The 21,922-nt window shown below is 52.7% G+C and overlaps 9 protein-coding genes across 9 annotated transcripts; 7 read left to right on the top strand and 2 right to left on the bottom strand.

The window, feature by feature from the left end:
* Positions 1-120: 120 nt before the first annotated feature.
* On the top strand, positions 121-3,486 carry BO82DRAFT_378227 (MDM20/NAA25 family protein; the record flags this gene model as incomplete). The annotated part of the gene is made up of 8 exons (XM_025637620.1): positions 121-258; positions 389-664; positions 733-909; positions 1,019-1,359; positions 1,423-1,702; positions 1,753-2,512; positions 2,570-2,682; positions 2,734-3,486. 8 exons carry the CDS (start codon positions 121-123, stop codon positions 3,484-3,486), a joined length of 2,838 nt encoding a protein of 945 aa, XP_025487425.1.
* Positions 3,487-3,639: 153 nt separating this feature from the next.
* On the top strand, positions 3,640-4,664 carry BO82DRAFT_187707 (uncharacterized protein). Its single transcript, XM_025630496.1, has 2 exons — positions 3,640-4,430; positions 4,597-4,664. Exon 1 carries the CDS (start codon positions 3,793-3,795, stop codon positions 4,237-4,239), a length of 447 nt encoding a protein of 148 aa, XP_025487424.1. The 5' UTR covers positions 3,640-3,792; the 3' UTR covers positions 4,240-4,430; positions 4,597-4,664.
* Positions 4,380-7,579, top strand: BO82DRAFT_378226 (uncharacterized protein; the record flags this gene model as incomplete). The annotated part of the gene is made up of 9 exons (XM_025637619.1): positions 4,380-4,503; positions 4,697-4,788; positions 4,848-5,230; positions 5,346-5,441; positions 5,624-5,907; positions 6,069-6,070; positions 6,455-6,544; positions 6,919-7,104; positions 7,496-7,579. The coding sequence occupies 9 exons, from the start codon at positions 4,380-4,382 to the stop codon at positions 7,577-7,579; spliced, it is 1,341 nt and encodes a 446-aa protein (XP_025487423.1).
* A 666-nt stretch (positions 7,580-8,245) lies between these two features.
* BO82DRAFT_345468 (putative UBX domain protein) lies at positions 8,246-10,130 on the bottom strand. The gene is made up of 2 exons (XM_025633704.1): positions 9,794-10,130; positions 8,246-9,709 (listed from the first exon to the last, which is right to left on the bottom strand). Exons 1-2 carry the CDS (start codon positions 9,928-9,930, stop codon positions 8,299-8,301), a joined length of 1,548 nt encoding a protein of 515 aa, XP_025487422.1. The 5' UTR covers positions 9,931-10,130; the 3' UTR covers positions 8,246-8,298.
* A 184-nt stretch (positions 10,131-10,314) lies between these two features.
* pup3 (proteasome core particle subunit beta 3) lies at positions 10,315-11,220 on the top strand (the record flags this gene model as incomplete). The annotated part of the gene is made up of 3 exons (XM_025636301.1): positions 10,315-10,415; positions 10,485-10,503; positions 10,567-11,220. Coding segments are annotated over exons 1-3 (527 nt in total), but the record flags the coding sequence as incomplete, so codon positions are not given.
* Positions 11,221-12,232: 1,012 nt separating this feature from the next.
* Positions 12,233-12,822, top strand: BO82DRAFT_358480 (putative dUTPase). Its single transcript, XM_025636300.1, has one exon. The coding sequence runs from the start codon at positions 12,251-12,253 to the stop codon at positions 12,764-12,766; it is 516 nt and encodes a 171-aa protein (XP_025487420.1). The 5' UTR covers positions 12,233-12,250; the 3' UTR covers positions 12,767-12,822.
* Positions 12,823-14,469: 1,647 nt separating this feature from the next.
* Positions 14,470-17,392, top strand: BO82DRAFT_368715 (ATP-binding response regulator; the record flags this gene model as incomplete). Its single annotated transcript, XM_025637135.1, has 2 exons — positions 14,470-15,454; positions 15,522-17,392. 2 exons carry the CDS (start codon positions 14,470-14,472, stop codon positions 17,390-17,392), a joined length of 2,856 nt encoding a protein of 951 aa, XP_025487419.1.
* A 458-nt stretch (positions 17,393-17,850) lies between these two features.
* Positions 17,851-19,304, bottom strand: BO82DRAFT_358479 (emp24/gp25L/p24 family protein). Its single transcript, XM_025636299.1, has 3 exons — positions 18,998-19,304; positions 18,544-18,929; positions 17,851-18,381 (listed from the first exon to the last, which is right to left on the bottom strand). Exons 1-3 carry the CDS (start codon positions 19,155-19,157, stop codon positions 18,232-18,234), a joined length of 696 nt encoding a protein of 231 aa, XP_025487418.1. The 5' UTR covers positions 19,158-19,304; the 3' UTR covers positions 17,851-18,231.
* Positions 19,305-19,374: 70 nt separating this feature from the next.
* BO82DRAFT_436038 (SANT/Myb-like DNA-binding domain-containing protein) lies at positions 19,375-21,663 on the top strand. The gene is made up of 3 exons (XM_025641086.1): positions 19,375-19,623; positions 19,685-19,802; positions 19,861-21,663. The coding sequence occupies exons 1-3, from the start codon at positions 19,530-19,532 to the stop codon at positions 21,491-21,493; spliced, it is 1,845 nt and encodes a 614-aa protein (XP_025487417.1). The 5' UTR covers positions 19,375-19,529; the 3' UTR covers positions 21,494-21,663.
* Positions 21,664-21,922: the final 259 nt, after the last annotated feature.

Below are 21,922 nucleotides of genomic sequence, written 5' to 3'. Positions count from 1 at the left end.
CACGTCGTATGCTGTGCTGGCTTGCGCAGCATACGTTACATTGCATTTTATAGTCGCTATTGACGAGCCGAGTCTTTTGCCTTGTTATCTCTAGCCCCGTGTTTCCTCGAAGCATTCACTATGTCTTCCACCAATGACGCCGTCTTTTATCGGCGGAACAAGCAGATCCAAGACGCCATTGATGGACAAAATCTAAAGCAGGCCCTGCAATTGATCGAGAAGCGTATCAAGAAGGGTGAAGACACACCCTTCCTCAAAGTGAGTCTTTTCTTTGGTGATTCGTGTCAATATATCTGCCCCACTCAATGCGTGTCTCCGGCTGCATCCAAGAGCTTCCCTCCGATATAATTGTTTCGATGCTAACTGGAGCTGAACGCCTGATCAAAAGGCATGGAAGGCGTATGTTCTCTACCGTCATGCCGACGAAGCCCACCGCAAACGTGGGATCGCCGAAACTCTCGAACTGTGTAAAGCCGAACCTCCCACGACGGATCTGGAGACCCTCGATATTCTCCACGAGACACTGGAAAAACTTAGCGACCATGGGGACACCCTGAGAAGCCTCTGGGAAAGAGCCTCTAAAGCTAGTCCAAAGGACTTGGATATTCAAATGCGGTGGTTTGAGTATGGTTTTGAGGGCGATGACTGGAAATCGGCGCAGAAGGTTTGCTACCATCAAGCGCCGTTGACAAGCTTAACAGCGCTAATCGATCTTATTTGGTCAATTCATAGGCTGCCATGTCTCTCCAGAGCAACTTTCCCAAGACCAGGAAGTATTATTTCTGGGCCATCTTCCTTTGCTACCTGATCTCCGTCGATGCGGGGGCTTCGGAGGCTGAACGCAAGCTTTTCGGAACCCTAGCCTATCGTATGATCTCCAAAGCTGCCGAAAGCGTTCCTCAAGATCCGGTATGTTACAACCTTCTTCGGTGATTAGCGGCCTCTCGTCGGTCATCTTCCTATGCGTGGTTGGATATTTGTCTGGACATTATGGTGATATTTGAAATCGTACACACAGAAGGAGTTACTGAGCCCTCCCAGAGCTATTCAATCGGCCGAGGAGCTACTGTTGCTTGTTAAGATCTTTGAGTCCCAAGAGCGCCATGCAGAAGTCGTCAAGATCCTCGACAGCGATAACCTAGGTTTGAACTCGCGCGTCGTGCAGAACGATTGGTCATTTGTTGGAGTGAAGCTGTCCAGTTTGGAAAAAGCCCAAATGTGGACAGAAGGTCTGGACTATGCAAAGAGCTTGCTCACTATCCCAAGCAACGAAGAAGAATTGAAGGCTCTTCAAGAACGCGATGACTGGGCAGTCTGGCACTTGCTCCTCACCTCAACTCAGAGAATTAACTCTTCAGAGTAAGTTTGCAATATGCATTTTCATGCAATGACCAAGCTCCGCCGGCTAAAATGTAATTCAAGGACTACCATCGCAACTCAGGACTTCATTCGCGATTTTGTGGCGGCTGTGCCCAAGTCTCGCAATGCGCACTTGGCTCGGCTTGACATGGTACACTGGGGTTTCAAGTCGGGTAGCTCTAACGCCGAGGACTTGATCGCCGCCTGCAAACAATACTATGATCTCAACAAGCATAAACTCTACTGCTTCGGTGATCTGAGGACTTACGTGTCATCACTCGATCAAGTTTCCATGACGAGTTTGGTGAACTATACTTCTGAAGGACAAAACGAGGGGATTGAAGTAAGTTGTTTGGAATCTCGTGCAGAGCTGGTATACTAATTCCGAAATAGGAAGCTTTAGGGAAGGGCGTCGCGAAGATCAACGCGCTCAAACTGGAGTACTGTTTCTGTCTTTCGGCTAACGAGGAGAACGTCTCCAAATCCCAAGTCGAAGATTTCATCGTACGCTGTCTGCAGGTCTATCGTGAGGTCCAGCGCCCCGAGAAAACTTCAGCTCCCACCACAATTGAAAGCCAGCCCAGCGATGACCTATGTATTTTAGCGGCTATGAGTCTGATGCGTTTCAGCGAACCGCGCACATCTGTTGCTGATCAGCAGATTCCTGACGCCGTTCTCGTTCGCGCAGCAGCTATCCTCGAGCGTCTCCTTGTCGACTCACCCCACAACTATCAGGCATTGTTACTTGTCGTTAGAATCTATTTGCGCTTAGGTGCAGGATCTCTTGCACTGAGCAGCTTCAGTAAACTATCGGTGAAGCAAGTGCAGTTCGAAACCGTCGCCCACAATCTTTTCACTCGCCTTGCCACGATCCACCCACACACCGCCCCACCAGTTGAAGGGGCTGAATACAAAGACTTCAACCCACAATCCGCTTTTGTGCAGGCCCTTAACTTCTTTCGCACGGCAGACCTCACATCCACCAGGCATCGCACCAGAGGACTGGATTATGGCAGCTATGTGAATATCGAAGGTACCATCGAACTGCAGAAGCGTCTGAGGCAAAGCATCTGTCGCAGGATGTGGGCGCTAGACGTCAGGCGCATACAGAGACTGGCTGGTGGAGACCCTATGACTAGATACGATGACATGGGTAAGTGGATTCTGCACAATTGCTCTCCTCGCATGCTTACACAACCGCACGGCACAGCTAGAGATAAATCGCCTTTGATCGACCAACGTGTCTTCGACGCATTCATGAACTGTGAAGCCCCTGGAAAGCCTACATTTGAAGAGCGTATACGCTTGGGCCCTTTGCCTAGTGTGAGTTCATCGTCTTTCTCGTGATGCCATCACTGCGACTAACAAGATTAGAACGGATGGATCAAATCTATGAATGTAACCGACCATCTGTTCGGCACTCTGAAGTCTTTGGCCACTCAAAAGCCATTGACTGTTGAGCCCGAGCTACCAAGCCTTGATGACATGTTGGGCGAAAATGTGGAAATGGAAATGACAACAGCAGAAATTGAAAGTGCTAAGACAAACCGGAGCCTTCTGGCACTTGCTCTGTTCTTGAGTGGGTCCAAATCTGTCACTGCGGAACAAGCAGACGCCAGTTTCACCCAGGTGGAAGCATGGCTTGACTCAAGGGTTCAGGACCTCAATGAAGGTGACGGGAAGGTGTCCCCAGTTGTCTCGAGAACTGCACTTTTCTTGAATTCCGAAGCACCAATTGCGCCAACTTGGAAATACTTCCATGATCAGTTCATGGTCCTGGACTCTCTTAAGGCCTTGTCCCTTCTAACCACCGTCGCCGCGCGAAAGGGGTCTAAGAACGCCAAATTGAGTCGCGAAAAAATTGACAAACTGGCTGACACTACACGCCAAGTCTTCCAGGGTATTAGAACCGGTGGTCGTACCCTCAAATCTCACGTCTCGGCTTCGGGTGGGTTGAGCGCGTTGATCGACCTGGTCCTAGCTGGTCCCGGCAGCGGGCCGGAAGGCAGTAAGCTATCCTCCGAGTTGGACAAGACACTTGATATGTCTCAACTTGAGGTCTTCTGCGGTGAGCTAAAGGAAAGCTGGGAGGAAGGGTTGAATGGCCTAGTCGCCGTAACCCTGTGAGAGCATCTTGCCCTTCACTTTCTCCTTACACAGGAATTAAAAGGCGGCCACGAAACCTTCATTATATAATGCTTCGTCAATCCAGTCTTAAAGCAAGCTTAGTGATTAATCGGACATTCTTCACCAACTGCCTATATCTATTAGTCCATTGGGACAATGCGAAAACTAATCATCGCCTTCCGTGCAAACTGCATACAGCCCCGATGGAGTGGAGACAGCTGAAATCTCTTGGGTATGTAAGACTGGTTCGACCTAGACCACGAGGCTGAGTGGCGTGAATGTCGGTCCGGTCCTGCAAGGGCGCTTATGCGTGTAGCGAAACAGTCATTCTTCTATCCCTTGTTTGCGTACCGACTCCGATCGGATGCATACTGGATTTTCTTGATCATCACCATCCTCCTCTTCTTCATTATTTTGCTTGCTTTAGTTCTTTATGTGCATGCTATCGACCAGATGAAGCAGGCTGTAGGTGCATGTTGGACTACGAGGCACGCCATTGCCGAGAAATGTTACACGACCATCGCGCATCGAGAGGAAAAAGGAGTACAGAATATCACGACGGGTAGTTCTTGCCCGATCCCATGCCTGTGTGTGCCACGCACACATTCCTTGTCAGGTGTGGTTGTCGCCTTGCGTCGCCGGCTCACGGCAGGTGGTGGTGGTCGATTTCAATCACAGTGTCACTCAGTCGTCAGCCATTGTAGCAGAGCAAGCTTTCCTATATATGTATCAGCCAGTAAGCTCGTATTATGACTGCCAGTGTTTGAAGCTGCAGACTTTGTTTCAGCATGATCTGCTTCTAGGCTTCAACATCCCCCTGTGGTCATATATTTGCTTGTCTTTGTTTCCCTCTCTGGACAATGGGTGATGCCAACAATGGCTCTACTACATTGATGTATGACTACAGACGCTCGTTGCGATCTGAAGACATACTCACCCAGACGGTATGCCTCACGGTCAGTACGTGCTGTCTTGGGATGCGCTTGTATTCGAAGATCTCCATCACACGAGCTCCAGGTTGGGAGGATTGTATGTACTGCGTCCCTGGGGAGTGAGCCAGCTCGCTGGGAACATTGAGTTAATAGTATGCTGAACAACGAATTCTAATAGTGACTTGTTTCCTGGCTTGGGTATGCGGTTAGAGCTGCCAACCTGCTACCTGTTCACACACTGAACTACTCTCTATGACATGACCAGCTTGGCCTGATAGGATATGCCGCCATCACTTTCGAGACAGACCGACATGGTAACGGCATTCACCAATTGGCTGTCGCTGCATCTGATCTAAGAGAATTCTCAAAGGTATGAGAGGATCCAGCCGCGGCCAGCTTCTTTCGTCTTTGCTGACGATGACCATGTAGCTTGCGAACGCATCGCAGGTCCTCTACGGCCCTTTGATCTATATCACTAAGCTATCCATCCTACTCTTATATCTCCGCCTCTTCGCGCCGTCGACTCGCAACACGCCTTTCTGGCTCATCCAAACCCTCATCTGGATGAATTTCCTCTTCTACTTCGCCGACACTATCGTCAAGATCTGCGAATGCAAACCTCGCTCCAAGATCTGGGACCAAGACATCCCCGGGCAGTGTATCAACATCAACATCCCAATTCTGGTCACGTCCATCGTGAACGTTGTTTCGGACTTTCTCATGCTTCTGCTTCCAATTGTCTGTGTCTGGCGCTTACAGATGACCTGGTGGAAGAAGATGGGCCTGTCGGCTGTATTTGCAGCCGGCATCTTGTACGCTGTTCTCCCTTCCGCTCTTGGATCTATTTCACCTTTTTTCTTATCTGGTCTGGCTAAAGACCAGAACAGTCTGAATGGGGTTGGAAGCTGAAAAAAATACCTTTCATAGTGCTTGCATCTGCAGCGTGATGCGTCTCGTCGTCAGTGTCCGAAACCGCACCACAAGGGACAGAACGCATGACTGGTTCCCGGAGTTCCTATGGACGTGAGTGCTCTTCTACTTCCCTTTATTCTTCCCGAGACGCATTGTTCAGCACACAGCCACTACCTATCGCGATGAAGCGGAATCATAGACTAAAGTGCTGGTTACTGTCATCGATTTAGTACCGCCGAAATCACCTCGGGGATCGTCGCTAGTTGTCTGCCCGCCCTGCCGAGTTTCTTCAGGCATTCGTCCCAGAAAGCCAAGGCTTGGGTATCGAGCATCGGCACGGGGAGCGCTTCAATCCAGGTGAAGGGACCCCTTGCCGCCAGCAACCCGGCAATGCGGATTATTCCGCAGCGGCTCTGGAAATCTGGACACGACTGCACGGGCACGGAGTCGACGGCAGATAACTACTGGGAGATGAGGGATGTTGGGGCTTATCGAGGGATTTGCTATACTACGACGGAGGCTACCGCCAATCGGAGCGTACCAGAGGGAATCAATGTGGATGTCCCCAATTCAAGAAGTGAGGGAGAGCAGAGGCCCAGAGCCGGGATCTTGAAGATCGTCGAGGTAGATATTGAGACTGGACCTGAGATGGAGCGATGAGGATGCATAAGAAGGACTAACCAGCGGGTGATTTGTGATCAGGCTTTTGGAATTGATGATGTATATAACTCAACTAAGAGGTATTTGTATAAGCAAAGATCTTTGCGAGGAAGTACGTGTGTGAGGTGGTTTATGCGAGCGAGGAATCCCGCGAGAAATCACGGCGATGGTAGCCCGATGGCCAGCCCCTCGTAGGGAGAAGCAATACTCCATAGTGTAAGTAAACAGGTATGGAGCAAGGTTGGGGAAAAGTGAAAGCTGGAAGCCACTTTCTCCACAGTATACCTGAGGCATGAAATTCCGATAAGCGACAATCGATAAGAGATAAGCTTGGCACGTGACAGCCGTGTAGCAGCCCTAAGCCCTACCCTCGCTACGCACTCCCGCAACGGCCAACCAAAAACTGGCAGACTCCATCGCGACTCCCATCCGCACCGGCGCACGTCGACTCGACAATCTCTCAGCAGCAACACCGTCGTCGCCAACCGCAGTCCATAACCGTCGTGATGGCTCAGGAACGCTCCGGAATCGTGGTCGGCCTCAACAAGGGTCACGTACGTTGTCCCCTGTTCTTTTGATCTCCTGCAACAAACGATTTGATCCGGTCGAGTGTGGTGTGGAAATTTGTCGGGGGTGGGAAACATACACGGGAAGGAGGATTTTTCTATGCCAAGAGCAGGGTGAATTATTGTCGAAACCAGAGATATCACCATGCTATTAAGAAAGCACTCTGGGGGTTCGTGGAATTGAAGAAGGGCATCAGGGACTTTGTTTTTTTTGAAGGGGAAGGAACTCTTTCGAACCTGACCCACTCGGCTGGATCAAATTGCGCTTCACTTGCGCTATATTTCTTCGTGAAATCGCAGAGGAATCTTCGGCCATGGAGAAAGACAGACACAGTTACTGACCTGATGCTTCGGCCATACAGAAGACCACCCCTCTCAACACCCCCAAGACCCGGGTCAGCCGTACCAAGGGCCAGTCTTCCCGCCGTACCGCTTTCGTTCGTGAGATCGCCCGCGAGGTTGTCGGTCTTGCCCCCTATGAGCGCCGCATCATCGAACTCCTGAGAAACACTCAGGACAAGCGCGCTCGTAAGCTCGCCAAGAAGAGGGTACGTCTTTGCATGATGAAATTCTATGATGGTGAAGGGAATGGGAAAAGGGTTCGCACGCAGCTCGTTTCGTTTCGGTTTTGCGGCACTTCATGTCGTTGGTCATCCTCGACAATCATCACTCGATATCGGAGAACTGTAGTTCTCTTCAGCTCCAACTTGGATTGCATCGAACTCGCATCGACTTCTCGATATCTTATCCTATGATTTCCACCGTTGCCAGTTCGACTGCAACCAAAGACCACATCTACCCTCTACGAACAACCAAACCGATGTGATGAACCTGAAACCGAAACACGAGCCAGCTCACCGAATTCCATTCCCCCAACCATTCCCCTTTGTCTATACCCTTTGTTCCCTGCAATAACTAACATATAACTCTCCAATATAGCTCGGTACCTTCGGCCGTGGCAAGAGAAAGGTCGAGGACATGCAGCGGGTCATCGCCGAGGCCCGTCGTGTTGGTGCTCACTAAACGTCTTTTTTCTCTCCATTTTCCTACCAAAAAACCAACCAACTGTGTTTCTCTCTCCCGATTAGCCAAGAATGAGATAACGAGAACAAAAATCATTCTTCTCTTTTTTTAATCATCAGAAGAAAGGATACAACAATAATGGAATATGAAGAAAAAGAGGATTAGTCAGTGACGAGGGAAAACACCCCGCACGTCGCCCACCCCAAGAAATAAATAAAATACCCTTTTTCGGCCTACTTTCTTCGTGCATCGTAGATTTGGTTGTATATGCTTTTTTTTTTTTCCTGTAAGATTGGATGATTGTAATGAATTTGGACGGTGGATGGTGGTCTAGGCCTACGTAGGCTCTAGGCTTTGGTCATGAATTGGTTATGAATTACCTTGATGATGGGTTGGACGATTAGTTGGCTCAGGTGGAGAAGGAGCAAGTGGTAGCCCGGGTTCTCTCATGTTGCCCTTTCTGGTCGCATTGAATCAATGCGGCGATGAGGCATACGCATCATGGAGAGTGATAACGGATAAGCTACTGCTTCTAGAACTGCAGTGTTTCCCACTGTTCATGTAATTTGAATAACGTCCACTATGTAAACGGATCTTAAAGTTTATATCCTCGCTACTACCACTCGTAATCGATGGCCATGTCAGTATCATACGATCATGTGAAGCATTTCATTCATTATCTATGTTCGAAGTCTACAACAACGTTCTCGTCAATCCCCTTATTTCTTACCTGGCAACTTCAGCCACTTGGGTATTCCACCGGGCTTCCGCTTCTCGCCCGTCTTGGTCTCATTATTGCCCGTGGTCCCCAATGCCCGACCACGCGCGTCCTCGGCGGTCTCCTTCACCTCCGGGGGCTGCTCCACCCTGATCTCCTGAGCCCGGGTCCGCAACTCCGGCTTCAGGAGCTCGCGGCTCGCGTGAGCCGCCTGGGAAGCACTCTCATCCCAGCTGAAGTTGACCAGCACCCGGCCCGCCAGGCCCAGGTCTCGGATCAGATGCGTCTGGTCCGAGTCGGGGATCACCTCCTGGATCTTTCGAGCGCTCCCGCCGCCACCGCGCGAGCCCGCGGGGAGGTACGTGATGACGAACCTTTCTGTGCTAGCAAACGGCGCGGCCAGACAATTGCGCACGAAGTCGTACAGCGTCCGTCCCGTGTCCTCCCGGCCGAATTTGGCCACGACCTGGCTTTGGTCGGGGAGGCGGACTTTCACCTCTACGTCAGCGATGGCGGCCCGCTTTTCCTCCTCGGCGGCCGCTTTGGCGGCGATCTCGGCATCCGTGGGGAGTCGCTGGGGTCGTGAGGCGGCGTTGAGGCGGCGTTGATGGGCTTGTGCATGGTCCAGGGATGGGATGTAATCGGCTTCGTTGTAGGTGGTTTGCGCGGACTGCGGCGTGTCGCCAGATGGAGGGGAGAAGACGGTCACGGGGCGTGAGAAACCAGCGGGGACCTCTGATGGATCTGAGGCCGATATGGTGGGTTGAGGGGCAGGGGCAGGGGCAGTAGGTTGTTCTGGTGCTGATGCCGCCGCTGATGTAGATACGGGGTTGGGCTCGGGCTCGGAATCCCGCTGTTCAACAGCCATACCATTCTCCAGCGGCGTTTCTGCAGATGCAGGCACCTCTTCTTGCTTTGGGGTTGGGTCCTCGGAGGTCTGGAAGTATTCCTGGATTTTGACCATCGCTTCCTCCAATGGCTCTTCCGTCCGCCGGAAGCTGAGCCTTAGTAGCACGTTGCCGCTGTTAAAACCAAGTTGTGCGAGTGACTTTTGAAAATCTGCAAAAGAGGACAGCTCCCGTTGTAGGACCTGGACTACTGGCGTCTCGTAATATAGTCTACCTGCGCCCTCGTTGCCACTTGGTACGCCGCGACCCGTCAGGTTGCGGGTCGAAGTACTGCCAGCAACGCCCGCCTCAAATTTGCGCAAGATAAACCAGATTGTTGTTGTGCTGGGAAACTTGTCCATGAGCCGCCCGTTGGGAGCTCCCCGTGCTTCTGATTCGGGGAGTTGTAACGCGACTGTGACGACCGAGGGGGATCGAGACGATTGGACCAGCTCCAACTTGGCACCGGAGGCAAGTCCTGACAGTCGAAAGACGAGCGACATGTCGAGCTCTTTACCTTTGTATCTTGAAAAAGACGGTGTCAGTTGAATGCACAACGGACTATAGGTTCAATACTATGGCGGGGTTGTGTTATGGCGGGAGACTTACTTTAGCCCATGTTGACTGGGATCTACACCAAGCTTGGTGCAGGCCTCTTGCAGTATGTCGGTCAGATGCTTGCTTGGGGTAGTCTTGACAGTAGCTCTTCGAGCTGTCGAGTCCAGGACCACGACATGCGAGCTCATGATGCGAGGCTGCGGGGTGTGGCAGTTAAGGTAATCAAGTCGAAAAAGAACAGCAGGCCTGCTGGGATAGCTTGTGGAGAAGTTCAACGGTGCTTGTTTTGTGTCTATCCGTCAGGTCCTAAGCCCAAAGACAAATAATAGTCAAAGAAGATATACAGGACAAAAGTTGAAGGTTGAAGGCTGACAAACCGAAGTTGAGATAGCTAAGTTAGGTGAGAATGTACAGTCCTGTACTGTAGGCAGCGGGCGCAAGCGTCATCGGAAGAAGCTCGGCGGCTCCACGCGTTGCTGGCAGAGCTTCAGTTCAACTCCGTCCATCTCCATCCATCCTCCGCCCATCCATTCTCCCTCCCAACCATCCTCCTCCCCTTCATCTCTGCTTCGCTGTTACTTCTCCTTCTCTCTACCTCTACCTTCTCTACCGCAGTTTATTCCTTTACAACCTCTGTATCGCCCGAATCACTCACAATTTCACCCCAATCATGGTAAGTTGGCCCTGCGTGACCTCAACCGTCTGAGCAGAGCAAGCATGCTGACCAAACCGTTTTCCCCAGAGTTCTCCCTTCGATATCAGTGCGTACCCTCGATGATCTACATTCCGATAATCTGTACAATGACTGACCCCCAGCTGCGCAGATGGCGGTGCCTGCGTCGCCATGGTGGGTAAGGACTGCGTTGCCATCGCCTGCGATCTCCGCCTGGGCATGCAGGCCTTGACCGTCTCCAACAATTTCCCCAAGATCTTCAACTACGGCCCGTCGACCTTCCTCGGCTTGACGGGTCTGGCGACCGATGTGGCGACCGTGTCCGACCTTTTCCGCTTCAAAGTGAACATGTACCGTCTCCGCGAGGAGCGGAACATCGCGCCCCAGACCCTGGCCAACCTGGTCAGCTCTTCGTTGTACGAGAAGCGTTTCGGTCCTTTCTTCGTCAGCCCTGTCATTGCCGGCATCAACAGCACAACGGGCAAGCCCTTCATCTGCGGGTTCGACAGCATTGGGTGTATCGATTTCGCCAAGGACTTCATTGTGAGCGGAACCGCAAGTGATCAGCTGTTCGGTACTTGCGAGGGTCTGTGGGAGCCGGACTTGGTATGTGTCCTTACGCCTCGGAGGGGTCATCTTGTCGGATCAGATGCTAACTGAGGTTGATTGCCCTTGACAGGCTCCGGAGGACCTGTTCGAGACCATCTCCCAAGCCCTGCTCAGTGCGGTCGACCGAGACGCTCTTTCCGGTTGGGGTGCACAGGTTTACATAATAGAGAAAGATAAGGTTACCAAGAGACTATTGAAGGGAAGGCAGGATTAGACAAGATAATTACTTGGATCATGAATTTGTGTTATTTTCCCCCGCTGCAGTTATGCTCATTGTCTGCTCTCTAATATGACGTTTCCATCCATCCTCCCTTCCCCATCTAGGTGCGGTCAACACTGCTGAGGCAGAGCTGAGAGAGTGTGCGAGTCCAGACAATGACAAGCATATCCTAGTTGCTTGCGGTCTGACCGCGATCAACTCTTCTTACAGAAATCGCGCTACATGTTATTCCCAGGTACCGGCTTTTAGTACCAGGCGATGGGCGTGTGATCCGAGCATCTCCCGATGCTGGTGCGTCGGTACTTACTCCCGAGGTCAGCCACTGCTCCATGCATCCTGGGTTCGGCTGTTGGTGGGGAAATGTAAGCTTCTACCCTGTATTCAACGGTGAGTTGCACGGCCCCGAACTCCTACCGTGGACAGCTTAGAGTCACGTTGTCACCGGCTGGGACTGTAGGTGGAACCTCAGATATGCATGTGTTCCCGTCGTCCTGGGTAGGAGGTGAAGTAGATCAGGGTCTGTTGACAAGATGGAGGAGAGCTAGCTGGCTTGTGGCATGCTAATCTCGGCTCGCATGCACCTGAAAGCTGCACTGGTACGTGATAGATGACATCGTAGAGGTATAGCCATTACAACAAGAATGACTTGGGAAGCGTTCAGCAAGCTAATATGCAAGGAAATTGAATTGGACGATGAGTGGACTCAGCGTGCGAAATACAGCTACTAATCGGCAAGGCCATGCTTGATGTTTATCTTTCAAGGGAGAGAAGGGCGAAAGATGACTGGTGTAAAAGCGAGATCCATCACATAGTCGCATAGTCCACAGGAAGGACCTCTCAGATTCCCTAGGACCCTAGTCAATCTAAATAGTGAGCCCCCCTAAGTAAACACTACACTACCTCGTTATTTCCACCCCCTTCCAACCAGCTACAGCAAGCATATCAGCGTTCGCAGTCCGTAGCCCTCAGGCTATTCAGACCCAATCCAAAAGCGCGAGACTACATCATGATTCTCAGCGGACTCGAAGTCGTCACCCGCCAGTTGGTGCGTAACCTACGGCATGTTCCCCAGCAACGACAACCGTGCGGAGTCGACCTTACTTTACGCCAGGTCTCCAAATGGACCTCCGCGGCCACCATCGACTTCGACAATACCAAGCGTCAAGGAGCCCAGACGTCGAGCCTGCCCTTCGACACCACCAGCCACGCAATCACACTACAGCCAGGCGCCTACTTAGTCGACTTCAACGAGACCGTCCACGTCCCACGAAATTGCATGGGGAGCGTATTCCCCCGATCGTCGCTCTGGCGGTCTGGCGTGGGGATCGCGGCCGGAGTGGTCGACGCTGGGTATGAGGGTGCAATGGGAGCTTTACTGGAGGTGAAGAACCCCCATGGAGTCGTGCTGTACCGAGATGCCAAGCTCGCCCAGATTGTCTTCGAGGAACTGGGGGAAACCGTCGAGGGGTATCAGGGGATCTACCAGTCTTCGACGAGCAGCGTGGGGCGCAATGGGACATAAGACTGAGGGAAGATGAAAGGACAAACAAAATGTCGGACGAGGTCGGATGATTCGTTTATTCGGAGGTTCATGGAGTCAGGTGCGCCGTGACTCAAGTCTGCGATCTTTGTGTCCTTCGTGATCTATGCATATCCCACAAAGGGAACGGAGATAGAGTCAATGACTCCTTGTGGCAGATCAGTTCTAGCTTTTGTTTTTTTTTTTTTTCTTTGCTTCGTCCGGATGCTCCGAGTTGCAGACGATGACCAGCTATAGCGCTGCGATCTTACAGGAGGAAGGAATATGCCGCAAGGTGTGAAGAGAGAGAGAGAGAGGTTCGGACAGGTTGTTTGGTTGCCAGTCGAGGAAAGAGTCAATCAAGTCTGGGCCGGGAAAAGCGGCAGATGGTCGGTCGGTCCATGGATTGAAGCCCTGGAGACATCAAGTGACGGTCGTCCATTGCCTAGAAATCGTTTGTTGATGGGTCCATCTTATACTTTCTCTACCATGGTCACCTTCCGGTAAACAAGAAAGAAGTAGATCGTACTCTCCTGTATATGTCGATTAGTTTCGGGGAGAAATTCGTGAAGATATCAATCAACTGACATGCAGACGATGAACAGACGAAGCAAAAGAAGGGGGCAAGTTTCAGCCTCCCCGCGTCTAGACCCGGCGATCGGCCCAAACTGGCCCCATCGATTTCTCAGTCACTTTCTTTTCCCCTCTTCCCAATGCCAACTCCTCTCCAACCTTGAACCTCGAACCTCCTCTTCGTCCTCAATCTCCCTGCGTTGGCTGCTGTACTAACCGGCTTAGCACCATGAACTACATCTAACCCACTACAAGTAATCTTCTGTGTCTCTTTCCAATCTGATAATACTTGCTTTCCCCACCTTGTTCTGGACCTCCTCTCGCTTGTCCCCTAAACTTCCCTCCCCCGAGTTTCCCTGTCCCCGTGCCATTATCTCTCGCATGCTGGCCTTCTCTCGCCCTTTCTCCGCTGCCCCTCAACCGCGGATTGTTCGTGTCAATGACCAATCTTGGCTTTCAACAATTGAACATCCTGTCAGCAGATCTTTGGAATATCCAATCTTTCACAACAGTTAGAATCACCAACGCTGGTTCGGCACTTTAGACCGAGACATCCGCCAACTCCCCTACAGAAACTTCAGAGTCAAAACACGGAAGCAAAAAACAGGGAAAACTTCAACGTTTCCAGAACAATCAGAAAACAAGAACCTCGATTGCTCTCAATAACAGCCTGGCATCTCACCGATAAATATTTCCTCTTAGCAGCCTTGTTGCAGAAATTTCTATTGCCAGCAGCTGCCTGCTCTTCCTTCAACTTTCCCTTCCACCGCCGCGCGGTATCGCTCAGCGTGGGCTTCGACTCGACCAGCTTAAGTGATGTATGTCTTCACCAGTTCTAGAATGGGATTGCCCGGGATGTGCTCCGCGGAGAACACCTGGTCGAAAGCACCTTTGTTTGCTCGTGATCCCCGCTTGCTAACATTTTCTGGACAACCCCAGACTGAACGCCATGCGCTGTGTCCCTTCCATAGAATCCGGTCGTAATTCGCTGATCTTTCATCAATCTCCTTCAGTTTCCTGGCGCCCTCCTATATTATAATTTGCCAGGACCCTAAGTCTCGCTCGCGGTGGAATCTGTTTTGGACACATCAACAATTCCATCCACGCAGGGCGATCAACCCCCTCGGGACACCATGCCCGACTCAGCGGACCCCGAATGGTCAACCTCATTCGCATCTGGTCCTACCATGTCTTTGCTCCCGACTCAGTGCCTTCCCGGTGATGTGCCTGCAGCTACCTTTCTTGACGACGATGCGCAGGCCGATTCGTCCGGTCGCCGATATATCGGTGGACCCCAGAGTTTCGCAATCGAAAGGCTGGTGAAGCTAAAGCAAGAGCTTCGTCCCTTGGATTCGGAAAAATTCTGGCATCAATTAATGGAGCAAATAAGTCTTATATGCAAGGCTCAATATGTCTTCGTCGCTCGCAGGGCTCGGGACGACGAATCCACGAATGAGATAGAAGGCCACAAAACGATGTTGTTTGGTACCGCCTTCTATTATAATGATGGACACCGCACAGCAGGCATGCACAGACGCAGGTACTTCGCTGGCGGAAATCCTCTCTCGCACATGGACCGTGAGAAGCCATGTCTAATCCCTGAGAAATTAGGATCCTTCATCTCCTTTGACCGGGACCAGCTTCCATTTGCCGCCGAGGGATACCTGGCTGTACCGCTCTTCTCAGGAACAAAGTGTCTTGCATTTTTTGGACTCATGTGGTCGGAACCGGGCTTGCAGAAGCGTAATCTTTCGTGGTCGCTTCTCGAGATGATCTTATATTCTCTTGAAGACTTGGTTGCTCAGCGGATTTGCGACGACGTGGATCCTACAGTTACTGTGAACTCCGGTCAAGAGAGCACCGAATTTTCTCGAGGCAAGACATGCGTTGTCGGCGATGTGAATATCGGGGTTGTCCATGGATCTGCAGACTTCTCATCGCAGCCACTAAAGCCCTACGCGAGGAGCTTGTCCCACGAGCTTCGGACACCGATGCAGGGCGTGGTCGGGATGCTGGACGTCATGCATGCCACGGTCCGCGAAGCCATCCAAGACAAGCCATCGCCGAAGGCTGGATTTGTCTTTCGCACCCTTAAGGAGAGTATTGAGATGGTCCAAGGTCAGCCTCCGTTCCCCCATCGCCTATATGAACTTCATGCTGATTTCCAATGTTTTGGATGGTACAGATAGTGCACGCAGAGCTGTCGAGGCAGCAGATAATGTTGTTCATGCCTACGATATGAACATGCAGGTCCCCAAAACCCCCCAGTGTGAACGGGACGACTTCTTCAGTGGTCCGTCGCAGAGTCCGGTTGGTGCGAGCGAGGGTCGACCGACCATTTTCGGGGAAAGGAGCAACATCACAGTTAATCCTTACAAGCGACGACGCAGTAACCCTCCAGACTGGAACGCTAGTCAGCCTCCAAAGTCAAAAGCGCCGCGGGTTTCCGCTCCCAGAGGCCTTTCGCCTCGCAGCGAAGAGGTCAAAAATGCGGTCCACGAAAGTGAAAAACTGCTCAAGGCTACTCCCGCTCACGAGATTGAAGCAGTGATGGCGAACGTGGTTGATCCCCGTCCGTCTCTAGCTGTTCGGCGTTCGGCACCCCACTTGCTACTCGAGGGCATCAATGTCAATCAGCAGGTTCCGGCTCTAAGAATGACGAAACTCCGTGATCTACTCCGCCTAGTCATCAACGAGTCCTTGCATGTGGGTGGTCGACCCGACTTTGCTGTGAGTAACGCGACAGAGCAAGGAGAGAGGATTGAAGTCCGTTCGCGGTCATCCAATGGCGAGGTCTTTTCGAAGACAATCGACTGGTCTGTCGATCCGGCCCTTCCAGAGACTCTGTTCGTGGATGACCGAGACCTGGCCAAGCTGATATCGTGTGTCTTTCTCAATGCTGTCAAGTTCACCAACAGCGGAATGATCACAGTGACTGCCACGGTTGGCCGCAAGGCGAACGATGTCTTGATAAGCATCAAGGACACCGGCCCAGGTATCCCGGATGATTTCTTACCCAAACTTTTCAGGCCATTCGCCCGCGAAGACACATCCACTACCCGCAGCAAAGATGGGCTTGGCTTGGGTCTCCTTGTGGCCAAGGGGCTATCTAGGAAAATGGGCGGTGATCTTATTTGTGTTCGCTCCTCGACATCGGGGCCGGATCGTGGCTCGGAGTTTGAGATTAGAATCCCTGCCAATCAGCCTGAGCCTTCGGCAGACCGACCTTTGCTGCCTCCAAAACTGCTTACACCTCCCCAGCTCACTGAGACGATGCGGCTGACCAATGTGAGCACTATCACGCCGGAATTCTCCTCACTGTTGCCTACCCCGCGGACTCCTGGTTCAGAGGTCCAGCAACCATCTCCGTTTCTGACTGATGAGCCACCGTCGTTGACTACAACGCCTGCGCCTCCGCCTCCCAGGAGCACACCACCACAACGCCACATCAACGGTGATACTCACGACAGCCGTCTCGGGGAGAAACATCCCTTGACGTTTCTGGTGGCAGAGGATAACAAAATTAACCGGCGAGTCTTAGTGCACATGTTGAAGCGACTTGGTTACAAAGATATATATGAGGCCTGTAACGGCAAGGAAGCTGTCCGCATCATGCACGATGTTCTTGGGGCACAGCGTCCCGGTCAACAAAGCTCGAGTCAAGATTCGAAACTAGTGAATGAGTCCGACGGCTTCACAGTTCCCAAACCACCCAGTCAAACCAAAACACGAAAACTAGTGGACGTGGTATTGATGGATCTCTGGATGCCAGAGATGGATGGCTACGAGGCCACTTCTAAGATTCTACGGATGGTTGATGAACACCGGAGCATTCCCTTCGACGCTCAGACTGACCAGCACCTTACCGACACACAACCTCCCACAGTCCTGGCTGTCAGTGCCGATGTCACAGACGAGGCTCTAAACCGTGCCACGAAGGTTGGCATGAAGGGTTACATGACCAAGCCGTACAAGCTCTCAGACTTGGAACGGCTGATCCTGGGCTTTTGCAGCAATAATACCTCACGGCCGCACGATGATTCGATGAATGCATGAAATCGTCTATTTCTGTTTTGTTCTTGGAACTCGTTTTCTTTCCTGTTTCTCGCTCGATACCTCACTGCTGACCTTCCTTTCTACTCTTTTGCTACCGCCCACTCGGGCCAGACTAGTATTGTCTTCTGCCGTGGACTCCTTTTCTCCACATGGTGTTTCTATAGATAATTTTTCTGTTGCTGATGTTTGGATGAGCGATCTTGTGCACCCTTAATGATCTATGACCAGGGGCAAAAACGGAGAGCTCAATAAACGAGAGCTCGATGGACTTGGAATACAACCAATCCAATTCGATGGTGATCCTTTTCGATATGGGCTGTTCACAATGCTACGCATTGATAGTGAATAGGCGGTAATAATTAGTCCATTTCCAGTGTTGTGTGCTGAATGGACGGAATAAGTTGCATTGTGCACATTTTGTTGAGGATCTTACGGGTCTCCGTACACTTTATATATACCCCCTGACGGCTCCGAGCAGTCCATGCAGACCAAGGCTACTCACATAAAGGACTCGAATCATCAATCGTCACTGTGAGAACATATGATTACCTTACATGCCTTGACTCTATATCTTTGAGCATAGCAGCACAGCCTAAACGTGAAGAAGATCATCTAGATCATGTCACGTGCCCGCAAGACACAAAAAAAAACATGGGGAAATACGAACGACTTAGGAAGGTTATTACATCGCTGAACATAAAACACCGATCACATAAAGCTACCGGGTCTGATTTATTTCTCTTTCTCTCAATCTTCTTTCATTCCCTCACAAAACCAAGGAGAAAATCAAAATCATAGCTCGAAAAGAGAACCCTCCCCGGCCCGATCAACATCGGCATTTATGTAAGCTTCTGCTTGATGAAGAACGAGCGGAGATGCGAGAGTTGCCAGGCACAAGCGGCGGAGAGAACGAACAGCTGGATCAGGGTCCACCGGACGACGCGGGAGTTGGTCGCCTCGGACTGGTCGCGAAATTCGGCCTCACGTTCCTGGTGTTGTGGGTTAGCAAGCTTGTTCATTAACACTGGGAAGCAGAGGGCTGGGGCGGAGTGAGGTCCTTTTCTCAAAGTACAGAGAGAAGAACACCCGCATCGTCGTTGACAGAAAAGGAGGACTGGGTCACAAGGAAAATGGAGTAATAGATGACATACCCGCTGGAACACCTGCTCTCGCCGGATATCCTGCAAGCGACCGTTGAGGTCCTTGACCTTCTGCACAATGTCCTGCATCTTATCCTTGTCCTCCGATTCGATCTTGCTGGTCTCGCCGATGGCCATGTCGAGGGTGACCTGGACAGCGCCGGCCTGGGCGCCGGACAGCCAGCCGCCCGTGGCGGCGTTGGTCTCCGGGGTGAGGCAGATCTTGTGCAGGCCGGCGTCGGCGGCAGAGAAGGTCCAGCGGCCCGAGTGGCCGTCGCGCTTGGAGACGACGCGGTGGTCGTTGTCGAAGATCTCGTCCACGGTGATGAGCATCTTCAGGTTGGGGTCGACGATATACGTGTTCGATTGTTCGTTGATGACGGCCGTCGAGTAGGTGCCTGTCGTTGCTTCAGCTTAGCTTTGCGTGTGTGACTTGATGACGATCTTGTTTGTGGAGATTACTGACCGACAACGAGGGTGTCCTTGGGAAGCTCCTCATAGAAGCACTTGGTTTGGCGCCCGTCCATGAAGAAGTAGAGGGCATTGGCGGGCACCGACAGGCACAGGATGGCACATACGGCCAGCGCAGAGGAGAGCCATGAGGCCGATGATCGAGACGGAGCCATGATGCGATCCAGATTCAGGAACAGATTAACCTAAGAACCCGAGGGAATGAGAAGAGGGGGGAGGAAACAAAAAGAGGAGGGCAAGTTGGCTGGTAGAGCAAGTAGAGAAGGACAGATTAGGATGGCGGCAGCAGCAGCAGTTGAAACCAACAATACCAGAAGAACTGGCCCGAGTCGGTCTTGGCGCGAATTCATCCTCTCTTCAATTCCTCCCTCCGCCCACTCCAACCCCCTCTCAGTCAACTCTATCACTCTCGTCGTAGCCGTCATCACCTTCCATCGCATTTATCGTTTGACTTGACCCTTGAACAGATTATCTACGCTTGATTTGATCCTTCATCCTCTCCCGATCGCCCCGGGGTTCCGCCCGTCATGGCTGCCGCCGATGTTCGCGACATGCTGGATTTGCCCGCGGAGGGCCAGCCACGTCCGCTCAAGAAGCAGAAAGTGACCGAGAAGAGACCAGGTAGGCTCCAGTGCTTGCGCTTCTATACCCAAGACTCTCTAACATCTTAATCTCTATCTAGAGGGTATTACTCGTGAGCTCTTCGCCTTACTAGGCGAGCGGGCACCTCCGATCGCAATCAACGAGAACCGCTACAAGGGCCGTCCCAAATGGATGAGCAAGCTGCGTGTCCGCCCTTGGTAGGATTGATGCCTCATTATTTGCCCTAGCGAGTCACTAACATGGCTTGACACTCAGGCGGATGGCGCCATTCGAGAACGGCGCGCGATCGGACGGTCTCGTGCTGCGCCATTGGCAGCGACAGAACGAGCCCGCGAAATCCGCTCTCGAGGGATCTGAGATGGAAGTGGACGAGAAGACGGACGGCCAGAACGCGTCAGAGACGGTAGAGAAGGATTACATGTTCGCCAAATACAACATCAAGGCGCGCGTGCCGAACCGCTACACCGATGAGGAGTACAACCGCCATCTGAAGAATGACGACTGGACTCGCCAGGAAACGGACTACTTGATGGATCTGGTTGAGGAGTACGATCTCCGCTGGGTGGTGATTGCCGACCGCTACGATTACCAACCGCATCCCGTCGACGCGGCGACGAACACGACGGCCCTCGTCCCGGCCAAACGATACCGGACAATGGAACAGATGAAAGCCCGCTTCTACTTCATCGCCGCATCCATGCTCGCCTTGGAACACCCCCCGTCCGAGATGTCCGAGGCCGAATTCGAACTGCACGAGAAGATGATGAAGTTCGACCCGGAACGCGAGCGCTCCCGCAAGGAGCTCGCGGCTCTGCAGCTCAACCGCACCGCCGACGAAGTCCGCGAGGAGAGTATCCTCCTGGAAGAGCTCAAACGCATCACCGCCAACGAGCAAGAGTTCATCACCGAGCGCCGGGAGCTCTACTCCCGCCTCGAGGTCCCCATCAGCGTCGGCAACACCACCATGTACCAGTCCAGCCAGGGTCTCTCGCAACTCCTCCAGACCCTCCTCCAAGCCGACAAGAGCAAGAAGCGTCGCTCGATCCTGGGCCCCGAAAGCGCAGGCGCCGCTCCCAGCCCGGCCGGGCAGACTCCCGCCTCCAACGCCCCCGGCAGCGCCCGGGACAGCCGCGCTGATACCCCCAATGCCTCCGCGCCCGCCGCCGCCGCCGCTGCTGCTGCTGCTGCCGCCCCCACCAACAAGAAGGCCGCCGCTGCCGCTGGCGCCGCCGCCGCAGCAGCCGCGACCAAGGAAGCCGAAAAGACCGTCAAGACGCTCACACCTGCCGAGGAAGCCAAGTACGGCGTCCAGCACCACGAGCGGCTGGCGCCCGGGGTGCAGTTCCGGAGCGATCGCGCCCAGAAGCTCACGCAGGCCAAATCCAACGTGCAGACGCAGAAGCTGGCGGCCGCGCTGGCCGAGCTCGCCGTGCCGCTCCGCCTCGTCATGCCCACGGAGCGCGTGTGCAAGGAGTTCGAGAAGCTGATCCACTCGGTCAATCTGCTGCTCGACGCGCGCAAGGTCGCCGAGAAGGTCGAGAGCGAGATCCGCGTGCTCGAGGCCGCCAAGGAGGAGCGCGAGCGCAAGACCAAGGAGTCCCAGCCGGAGAAGACCACGCCCATCGTCAAACCCGAGGTCAAGGCCGAGCAGCAGGACGAGGAGGATGGCCCGCCGCTGATCCCCGCTGACACTGCCGCCGAGGCCGCCGCGGCTCCGGATCCCCCGGGTCCGGCCACTGCGGAGGGCGAGGCAGCAGCAGCAGAAGAGAAAGGGACGAGTGGCGGGCCTGCTGGCTCGACGCAGGGGCAGGACGGAGCGTCGCACAAACGCTCGGCCAGTGTTTTGAGCAATGTGAGCGATAAGAGCAACAAGCGGCAAAGAAAATAAGGCCTTGAGGCTTTGAGTTGTGTGTTTTGGGCAAGGGCGTTTGATTGGGGAGGGATTCGGGGCGTCTTGGTGCTTTAATATACCTTTGTACGATTATATGAAACCCTTCGCGGTTGCTTTCCAGGATTGCAGACTAAAGATGCATAAACTTCAAATGACTTCGACTTGGTGATAGTCACACCTCATCACATGCTCTCTGTCCACAAGGTCCTTTAGTCGGCCCTTCCCCCGCACCTAGTATGTATAAAACGAATATCCCCAGCGCCTTGTTTAACGTATGCATTCTTGCTCGCCACAAGCTGAGATATCAATAAACAACAATCCCAATCCTGTCATGTCTCTCCCATGGTCGGTGTTGACTACTCCGCCCTGAAGCAGGCCCACCGAGTCTTTGATACAAAGCGCTTAATACCAATAGAAATGTCCCCA

This window comes from Aspergillus uvarum, assembly GCF_003184745.1.
Source record: "Aspergillus uvarum CBS 121591 unplaced genomic scaffold BO82scaffold_71, whole genome shotgun sequence".
Lineage (NCBI taxonomy): Eukaryota > Fungi > Ascomycota > Eurotiomycetes > Eurotiales > Aspergillaceae > Aspergillus > Aspergillus uvarum.
This window is presented reverse-complemented; position numbering and strand designations above follow the sequence as displayed.